General features: G+C 40.3%; 1 protein-coding gene across 1 annotated transcript in view; it reads left to right on the forward strand.

The window, feature by feature from the left end:
- Nucleotides 1-10,985, forward strand: part of LOC308665584 (piezo-type mechanosensitive ion channel component 2-like) — a gene marked incomplete at both ends in the record, with an annotated part of 78,181 nt that overhangs the window by 45,702 nt on the left and 21,494 nt on the right. The window contains 3 exons of the mRNA XM_081323648.1: nucleotides 1,975-2,217; nucleotides 8,853-9,000; nucleotides 10,313-10,524. Coding sequence (XP_081179774.1) covers nucleotides 1,975-2,217; nucleotides 8,853-9,000; nucleotides 10,313-10,524 — 603 coding nt within the window. The remainder of the gene's footprint in view (nucleotides 1-1,974; nucleotides 2,218-8,852; nucleotides 9,001-10,312; nucleotides 10,525-10,985) is intronic.

Here is a 10,985-nt window from a genome sequence, read left to right on the forward strand (position 1 = left end):
GGTCTTCACACTGCAGGTGCAGGTAAAGGAGAGCTGAAGTGGTCTTCATAAATGGAAACCTTTAAAGGTGGCTGCCTTTGCAGATAACAAGACTGTTTAAAATCAGATTAGACCTGGATGGCAGGTATTGCTTCGACCAACAAATAAAATGCATCATTGATTGATTGCGATGCCAAGTTTTTCTTTATGTTTTACTGTTTGTTTTTGCTTTTATTGTTTTATGAAGTTTGTTTTTATATAATGGTTGTAAAGTGTTCAGAACTGTGCTTTTAAGATGGGCAGCCATAGGAGTTTGAAATAAATAAATGAATAAATAAACAAACAGGAGGATTTCTACACTGGGCAGGTCACAACAAGATGATCTCCAAAAGCACTGGAAACTGAGATTGGCTAGATGATTTCAAATGTCCCTTCCAAATCTATGATTTTATGATGTGACTCCCACACAGAGATCTGTGCAAACAGGAGAAAAACAAAACCTTTTTTAGATTTTTCAACTTGACTTTGGACAAAGAGGATATCCATTAGATTTTTATGATTAAGCAATCTGTTACCCATGGACCAAATGTATGGTCTCTCTCAGCCCAACTATACTGGTTGGTAAAACACAAATTTTTGATGGTGAGATCTTTGGAGGCCAAATATGGAATTTCTGAGCAAAGAAGCATTGCCAGCCCTCATTCTAACAAAGAACTCAAATGTCTCTAGTTATCAAGAAGCTTGTTTCCACTGCTATTTGCTTTGCACAAATCCCTGATAGTAAAAATGATTCAGAAGTGAAGGATTATGATTTTTTTAACAGCTCTTTGGAAGAACAGCCGTTGTAAAAATTTCCTCTCTGTCTTGGAGTTACTAAAATCAATATGCCGATGATACCCAACTTTTCTTTTCGACCCCAAACCACCCCAGTGATGCCCTCGCTGTGATGTCCCGTTGCCTGGAGGCGGTTCGGGTCTGGATGGGGAGGAACAGACTTCAACTCAACCCTGACAAGACTGAGTGGCTGTGCATTCCGGCATCCCGGGACATTCAAAATGTTCCATCTCTTTCTATGGGGGGTGAGCTCTTACCCCCCGTGGATAGGGCTCGCAACTTGGGAGTCCTCCTAGATTCACGGCTTACCCTGGAAGATCATATAGTGGCCGTGACTAGGGGGGCTTTCGCCCAGGTTCGCCTGGTGCGCCAGTTGCGGCCCTATCTGGACCGGGATGCCCTGTGTACGGTCACTCATGCGCTCGTGACCTCTCGCCTTGACTACTGTAATGCTCTCTACATGGGGCTTCCCTTGAAGACCACTCGGAGGCTCCAACTGGTACAGAATGCGGCCGCGAGAGTTGTCTTGGGAGTTTCCCGGTACTCCCATGTTACACCTTTGCTCCGCGAGCTGCATTGGTTACCAGTTGTCTTCCGGGTGAGGTTCAAGGTCTTGGTTATGATCTTTAAGTCATTGAATTACCTGAGGTAACTAATTACCTCTGTGGTCCCTGAGGTAACTAATTACATTAATTAGTTACCTCAGGGACCACATGCTGCCGGCGTCAACTCCCCTCCGCCCTGTGCGTTCCCACAGAGAGGGCCTCCTCAGGGTGCCTCCGGTCAGGGAATGCCGACTGGTGGCCCCCAGGGGGAGGGCCTTCTGTGTGGGCGCTCTGGCGCTATGGAATCAACTGCCGGTGGAGCTCCGGATGTCATCAGACCTCCGAACCTTCCGTCGCGGCCTGAAGACCCACTTATTTGAATTAGCTGGTCTGGCCTGATGGGGGAATATGGGTTTTAAATTGTTGTTCTTAGTATTGTATTATTGTTTTTTTAACTGGGCATTGGTTTAATCTTTTTAACTTTTGTATCGTTATTTATATATGCCCTGTGAACCGCCCTGAGTCCCTAGGGAGAAGGGCGGTATACAAATTAAATAAAACCTAAAACCTAAACCTAAAATACTTCTGGGGAATTTTTTGTGTCTTTGGAAATCAGGCGATCCAGTGAAACTAATAAAGATGTAATGGGGACTGAGAAGATAGAAGGGGGAACTAAAAAAGAAGCCCACTCCCAAAGATTCATTCTGATCACTTCCTGTGCAGAACCTGCCATTCTTTCCAGCTCTCCATCAGAAATTCAAGAATCAGCAGATTTCTGGTTCACTAGAAGTCCAAAAGTCGACAAACCATTAGGTGAAATTTCTCCAATGATGACAACCAGTGAAGTGGTGCTTAACAGGCAAGGCATATCCCATTATGCTTTTATTGACTGCCTTGTGATCTCAGTTTGCTTTTGAAGAGCATGAATTCAAGATTGCAAAATCCTTAGGCCAACAATTTGCCACGGCCAGCTTGCCACGGCCAACTTGCCATGGGCAACTTGCTGCAGCCAACTCACCACGAGACAACTAGCCATGGCCAACTGACACCAGACAACTCGCTGTGGGATAAGAGTTACACTATTATCAAAGAAATGGTGGAACAGAATCATTAAAGGATGGGACAAAATGAAATGTGAATGTCAAACATTAAAATAATTTTTAATGTATTTTAAATAATTAAATTGAATTGTTAAATTGTCTCACAGCAAGTTGTCCCCTGGCAAGTTGGCTGTGGTGAGTTGTCCCGTGGCGAATTGGTCATGGTGAGTTGGCTATGGCGAGTTGGTTGTAGCAAGTTAGCTGCATTGAGTTGTCCCATTGTGTTCTGTGAGTGCCTCTTGTTCGCTGTTCTGATACAATCCAGAACAGACATCTCAAAGCTCCATTGTGTTCTCCAACATACTGGGTGAAATATTGAGGTTCACAATCCCAACACATCTGGATGATTTCAGTTGTGGAAGGCTGACCAGTACCTTAACAATTCTCAGTGGGGGGAAAAATTAAAAGAGATGTTCATGATGATTTCATCTAAAGTTCAGGATATTATTTATTCTAGAGTAGATGTATGCTAGTATATATGATCTTGGTTACAATTATTAATTGTGAGCTAGTTTGGTCTATCTAGTGGTTAAGGCACCAGGCTAGAAACAGGGGACTTTGAGTTGTCATGCTTTAGGCATGAAATCTGGCTGGGTGACTCTTTCTCAGCCCATAATATCAGCCTCAGACAACAAAGCAGTTGGTCAATTCTTGTTACAACCAAGGAATCAAGATGATCCAAAAAGCAGACCCTGCAGCTGCAGGAAAATGCTAAGAAGGGGAAATAAGTTACAGTAGTTAATGACATTTCTTTTGTGATTTTTCCTTAAATACGGTCTAGCACTCTTCATGACAATGAGCTGGAGCAGTCGGACAAATTTTACCAGTGCCTTCCTTTCCCCTTGAAGTTGGGAGTTGCTTTGTACCATGTTATGGTCTCTACAACAGAAATGCTATGTTATTTAGTTATCATTGTCAACCACATGGTTTCTGCTTCCATTCTTACTTTGGTTCTCCCCATCTTGATATTCTTGTGGCCCATGCTATCCATTCCAAGGCCCACCAAATTCTTCTGGATGACAGCAATAATTTACACTGAGGTAAGTGTTCAGTAGTTGCTGCATTTAGTTGCTGTAGTCTTCTCTGTATATCAGTTTCACTCACCATTGAGCTTCACTGAAATAAAGAACAGTGGGCTAATGCCTCCTTAAGTAACACCAGCTGCCTGCAATTAGTGCAGGTTCGAGTCCCACCAGGCTCAAGGTTGACTCAGCCTTCCATCCTTCCCAGGTAGGTAAAATGAGGACCCAGATTGTTGGGGGCAATAAGCTGACTTTGTAATAATGCCGCTGGGGGGTGAAAGCCCTAATAACCAGGTATATACATAGAATGAAGGCTATTGCTAAGCACATTGGTTTGTGCTTAAATTGTAAGCCGCCCTGAGTCTTCGGAGAAGGGTGGGATATAAATGGGATTAAAATAAAATAAAATAAATAAAACTGATTAGGCACTAAGAGGTCTCAAGCCTACCTGGAAGTTGTAGTCTCTGACTTGGAAGCAACTGCTGGTCACATTAGAAAGAAAGAAAACTAGAGCAGAACATGGCACAAAGTCTCAGGGAAAAAGGAGGAAAACAGGACCTCTTGTTAGCATCTTCCAACACAGGCCTTTGAATAAATGATGATTTGTTTCTGGAATATATGTCCTCCTACTAATTAACCTGGGAAAACACATACGGATAACAGTGAAAAACACTGATTTCAGCTAAATCCTACAAGATAAATTTTAATATTGTCCTACAGTTTCTATTGACTTTCTCCTTTGAAAAGAGAGTAAGTAAGTAAGTAAGCAGGATAAAATACAAGGCCTGTGTCATAGAACAGACCACTAACCCCACTTTAGCACTGCTCACTGTTTCAGAAATCTTGAAGAATTATCATTTTATAATAATAATATAATCTACATATGTTTCCTTCCTCTGCCAGATAATGATTGTGATCAAATGTATTTCCCAGTTTGGATTCTTTCCTTGGTCTTCTAAGATATATTGCAGTATCAGGGCAGAAGCACCATTTGCCTTGCCAAATATAATTGGGATTGAGAAGAAAGATGGATATGTACAGTATGATCTCATGCAACTCATGGCCTTGTTCTTGCACAGGTACATCTTAAAGGTACTGCAAACTATCCTTAATAAGGAAGAAAGACTTTAATCTGCCTTTTCAAGCATGGATTTGTTAATGTGTAGTATAGCAGATGTCTATGATAACATCAGAAGAGCCCTGTATCAAAAACCTATCTAGTCCAGTAACTTGTCCCTATGGTGATTTTAATCACCTATGGTGATCAATCACTTCCCAGAAGAACATTGATGCAATAGAGACTGACACTCATGTTTTCTAGCAGATGGAAATGTCATTGCAAATATATTACCTTTGAAATTGCAGCTAATATAGAACTATCACACTCATCGACAGCCATATGCTCCATTAATTTTGTTAACTTCCCAGCTTCTGGAAACAAAAGAAAAATGTATAATTTGGCCAAACATTTTGTAATAAAACATTTCTTTTGGTCTCTTCTGAGTAGCAAGTTGTTTTGTACTATCATTGAGAAAGAGATGTTCCTTCTTTACACTTTTCTTTCTTTTCCCAATTATTTTCCTTTTTCAACTAAAAGCTCCCAACCTGTAATTTTTAATACAAAACTCCTCCAGCTACATGACTGAAGTGTCCCTAATTTTACAATAGACTTATCATAGAGCAAGTGAAGCAGCCAATGTTATAGTCATAATATTTGAAGGATCATCAATGTTTTTCTGTCCTCAAGCATTAAATCTGAGTTACCTCAAATACTGAAATTTGGGTGGTTACTTGACAGCCAACTTTCTTCATGAAACCTCCAAATATTTCTCCTGCTCTGCTGTGACATGTATGGGAATTATGCGTGTATAGACCCTGCATTTTCTTTCACTTCCTTTAATGTGGTTTAAAATTCCCACAGGCAATAACTTTCACTGTGCTTTGTCCCGCAGTGGCAAGGGCTCTGGGATTCCAAAATACTAGATCCTAAACAAAAGGACATGACCAAGAAACCTAAGAAGAAAGGTTGCAAAAGTCATTCGAAGGAACATCAGTCTAGCTCAGAAGGATGGCATCTCCCTAGGAACATCTTTAAGAGGGCTAATAGAGGTAGATAAATGCAAATGTGTGGGCAAACTATTCTTGCTATGAAAAGAAGAGAGAAAGGGTAATCCTGTCCTTCCTGATCAGCAGGAAGAATAGAAATCAAGAATATACTAATAAAAGGAGCTGGAGAACTGAACATTTTATTGTCAGAGTGTGAGAAGCTAACAACAGCTTCCTACTCAGTCAAGATGAATACAATTCGATAACCAAAAGCCTAGTTATATTTTAGCACCTGATATATGTCCTTGATTCAAATTCACTCTAAGATCTGACAAGAAATATAAAATAATAGCCTGCATTCCCCTCTGCAGCCTCCTGGCTGTGATCTCTGGTCTTCTGTTTTGTGGGGATAATAAAACCCACTGACAATCCTAACATGCCTCTCAAAGATGCACCATTAAAGAAATCAATGCTATATGGGCTGCCCTTGAGGACCACTTGGAGGCTTCAGCTGGTGCAGAATGCGGCCGCGCGAGTTGTGATGGGGGTTTCCCGATACTCCCATGTAACACCTCTACTCCGCAAGCTGCATTGGCTTCCGGTTGCCCTCCGGGTGAGATTCAAGGTGCTGGTGATGACCTATAAAGCCCTAAATGGCTTGGGTCCGGGATATCTGAGGGAACACCTGCTGCTGGCATCAAGTTCCCTTCGTCCAGTGCGCTCCCACAGGGAGGGTCTTCTCAGGGTGCCGCCGGTAAGAGATTGCCGGCGAATGACACCCAGGGATAGGGCCTTCTCAGTGGGGTCGCCTGCCCTTTGAAACCAGCTGCCAGTGGAGCTGAGGACTGCCCCCGACCTCCGTTCATTCCGCCGGGACCTGAAGACCTGGCTCTTCGAGCTCTCTGGCCCAGGCTGAGGATTAATCTTATTTTAACTGGGGTTTTATTTATGCAGGGACAAATATAATTTTTTAAAATTTGTTTTTAACTTTTGTATCTTGGTTTTTTAATCACCCTGTAAACTGCCCTGAGTCCTTCGGGAAAGGGCGGTATATAAATGTAATAAAATAAATAAATAAATAAATATGTCTTAAGCTCTCTGGCATTGAGGGAGGAAATAATTTGAGATGATTCTTTCAAATTTCATTTGCATTTGTTGTTATCCTTTCTTAGGGTGTGTAACCATAGGCTCCAAATCCCCTTTTGTGGTTCTAGAAACTTCTCCAACTAAACCACAGTGCCATTGTTGAAAATGGGCAAAGTGATTTCCCGTCATTTTGAGATGACAAATCTAACATAAACTATAAAATAAACTCAATCTACTTGAGAAACAAAAGTAAGCCCCTACCTTAGAAATGGAAATAAAAATTGAAAATCCGAGGCTTGTCTATTTTTTATCACTCTCTCCACTTTGTCCCCCAAATGGCCTCCCCCTGTCCCAACAGCTTGCTCACTTTCACTGTTATTGTTGTGGTTTGGTTTAGGTTGAGAAGTTTCACATTTCTTTAAACTTTTTTTGCAATCAAAAGGTGAAAGCTTGACCCCTCTGTGCTCATTAGATTCTTTAGTTGCCATTTTAGGGGGATTCTCCCACACAAGAATTTGCACAGGGGTGTCTCTTTTAATGTTTCAGAACACTTGATTGGATTGAAGACCAATTGCTACAGTGCTTTGGGAATGGAACCCCATCAGAAGTCAGAGCAATTTTTAAAAAAAATGCTCCTATCATGTGGAAGCTTGTCAGATAGCATAATGACTGTTTTCCTTTCTTTTTGGCAGACAAATCTCTAAAAGAAGCCCAGAAGTCATGCAGCCTTTTTAGAAAACCTCCCTCTGGCAAGAAGAAACATTCTAAAGAAACAATAAACCAGAAGATACTTAAGAGAAAAAAGTTGCTGATTAAAATGTAAATGGAGGGTTTCCTTTTTTTTTAAAAAAAAGCAGCTCTAAAACAGTATTTCCTAATCTTGACAACTTTAAGATGGGTAGACTTCAAGTTCCCTTGGCTGGGGAATTCTAGGAGTTGAAATCCACCCATCTTAAATTTACCAAGTTTGAGCAACACTGACCTAAAGTACGTAAGGTGTTGCAACCTGAATGCAAGTAGGTTGCAAGTAAGACAGGGGATGGCAGGAAGAATAGACACAAAACTTACATTGCCTGATGATCATGCCTGAAAAAAATGAAGCTGCTACATAGAATGGTACAAGGAAGAATCATGCTGCATTTGTTTTTTGACTATAAAATGGTCAAGATCTTTGAGATTTTGTTTAGACTTGTTGATGCAAAGAACATGGCTCTGAGAGAAGATCTGAGGTCAGAATGATGCAAGGAGTATTGCATTGTTGTACTTAAGTTCTGCATGTTTTGTATGTATACTGTATGTGACAACTCAATGTGTGGACAAAAGGGACAGAGCTTAATGACAATGGTATGATGCTCATTTTGTCATTTGCCTACTTCGGGGGATGCCTCTGTGATCATGGCTTTTGTTGTTGTTAGTTGCGAAGTCGTGTCCGACCCATCGCGACCCTATGGACAATGTTCCTCCAGGCCTTCCTGTCCTCTACCATCTTCTGGAGTCCATCTAAGCTCACGCCTACTGCTTCAGTGACTCCATCCAGCCACCTCATTCTCTGTCGTCCCCTTCTTCTATTGCCCTCAATCTTTCCCAGCATTAGGCTCTTCTCCAGTGAGTCCTTCCTTCTCATTAGGTGGCCAAAGTATTTGAGTTTTAGCTTCAGGATCTGGCCTTCTAAAGAGCAGTCAGGGTCGATCTCCTCTAGGACTGACCGGTTTGATCGATCATGGCTTTATGAACAGATAAATCAGAAGCAGACTCAACCTCCCTCACACACAAACTGCCCTCCAATTTAGCCATAATAAGACGGGATGAAGTCTTCGTCATAAAGACAGATGATGCAAAATAGAATAATATCTTGTAGTTTGCTTTCATTTTTAATTACAATAACTGTCTTTTCATGGTTAACTGAGTTCAGAAGTCCTAGAATGAAATTAGATATATCAGCTTGGTATCTGACTCAACCTGAGGGTAATGTGCATCAGACTACTGTATGTGGGAAAGAGCAGAAGAAGGGGGTGTCCAGCTCTAGAACTAGGAGGTCCTGAAAAGGATGGGTTCCTTAGTCCACATTTAGACCACTCTTTGGGTCTATAACCTTATCTCAACTAGCTAGCTTGTGCGGTTCCTGCAGTGTCTGTTACCAATGCTACCACTTTTTTCTTGAACTTTAAGCAAGGACTTTATCTTAACAAATATGACTCTACTTTGCACTTTGACGGATCTAGATAAACTCTTACCCCCAGTGTGCTTTGGATTTATCGGCCTATCAAGCAGTTCCTCTATGACATCATTCATCCTGAGAGCAGCCCAGTCTGTGATATCTATGTTTTCATCTTCATTGCTGATGTGATTAATTTCATTATTATCATCTTTGGCTGTGGGGCATTTGGGGTAAGTAGCAATGTGTGTTGCTGAAATTCTAACAGGAAGGGTTTGTAGAGTATGTTTTGGTGAGACTGGAAGAAACGTTTTCTCAGTGATGAGGAAGAAATACTCATGTGCTCATGATGTGCTCAAAAGCTATTATTATTTTCCTATTACTTTAAAAGTTCCAAATTCATGAATGCATTTCAATTTCAGTGAAACCAATGCTCTAATAAAAACATCTTTAGTTAGTTTTGCTGCAAATATACATGACTTCTTGTGAATGTATGAGTGTTTAAGACTCACTTTGGGGTAGAAATTTGAGTTTTGGATTATTGGTCCTAGATTTAAATCCCCACTTAATTGTGGAGTTCACAGGGTGACCTTGAGCTAAGATCTGTTAGCTTGTGGAGTTATTGTGACCCTAATATAAAAGATGACTACCCTGCATTGTATAGAAAGGGAAGGGAAGGGAAAGGAAAGGAAAGAAGGAAAGGAAAGGAAAGGAAAGGAAAGGAAAGGAAAGGAAAGGAAAGGAAAGGAAAGGAAAGGAGGAAGGTGAAGGGAAAGATAGTATTAGAAGGGACTACAGACTGAAGGGGGTTGGACTCAAATGATTTAAACTAGCAAAAAGTAAACCTGAAGAAGATGATGAGGCATATTTGGAACTGAGTTTATGGAACATAGGAACAATGTGGCTTCTATATGATACAATGGAAATTAGAGAAAATACTGGTTAAATAAACTTAAGAAGCTGGATTTGAAAATGAAATGCAAGTCTTCGCATTTAAAGTTTTAAATGATTTTAAAGGTCAGTCCAAAGTCCATTATGTGTGAAGATATTAATCTATTATTGTTATGATTATTGATATTAATACATATCTCTCTTACTATTCCTTTGGATTAAACAGCACTAGGCAAAGTGAGGAAATACTGTATAAAAAGTACCGTAATAGGCAAAAGAAATTGGAATTCAGAGAAAAGAGGAAATTTAACCTAATGTAGTTGTATTTGGCATTATTACTATTATGTTTGGTCACATATTTAACTAGATGTTTAGACTCAATTTGATATTTTTATCCACCAACAGAGTCCTTCCCAAGGGCCTGGGATAGGCAGAAATTGTTGTTATATAAGCTACCTGGAGTCGCTGAATTGGGCGGCCATATAAATTTTCACAAATAAATAAAACTCCTTTTTGCAATTGACTGATAGGGTTTTTTCCAGTGCTGATGGTATTCAAGTGGTCTTTCACATGTTTTGGAATTGCAAGATATCTATTGCTGTTGATACTGTCTTTTGCTTTCTTTTGTCACAGTATTATTATTTATTTTTTCAGAGGTATTTAGAGGGTGATATTGCAGACTCCCTTTCGGAAGATGACGTCCCTGGACCTTGGCTTGTGATACTCTTGATACAGTTTGGCACCATGATAATTGATAGGGCACTCTACCTAAGAAAGAACAAGTTTGGGAAATGTGTTTTCCAAGTGATCTTGGTCTTTGGCGTTCATATTTGGATGTTTTTCATTTTGCCAGAAGTAACACAAAGGTATGGCAACATTCAGGAAGGAACTGTGAGTTGCTTCCTGCAAAGTTCTGTTGGGGCCCAATTCAAAAGGAAGGTATATATTCAGTGGGTGGAATGGCCTTTATTCTATATGCATCTTTTCTATGTGCTTTGAGGTATTAGTTCAAGGATAACCGTGTCTTCTCAGGTTGAGTATCATATTTTGTGTTAATTTGATGTGATGGGCTGTACAAAAAGTAACAGATAGGTTCAGGACGAAGATCCTATATAAAGTTGAATTATAATGAAAGTGTACTTTATAGGAACATGAAACTTAAATTAACAGATGTAATGGTTTTCAATGATTAAGAAATGAAAAATATCCAAAAAGGTGCTACCAGATTTCAGAAGCAATGAAAGAAGGGAATCTGGAAATTACTCAAGATGATTTAGGGATGTGCATGGCTTATGGTTTACCTAGCTCTGTCCTAGATCCATGTTGG

Source organism: Vipera berus (assembly GCF_964194415.1).
Source record: "Vipera berus genome assembly, chromosome: 3".
NCBI lineage: Eukaryota > Metazoa > Chordata > Lepidosauria > Squamata > Viperidae > Vipera > Vipera berus.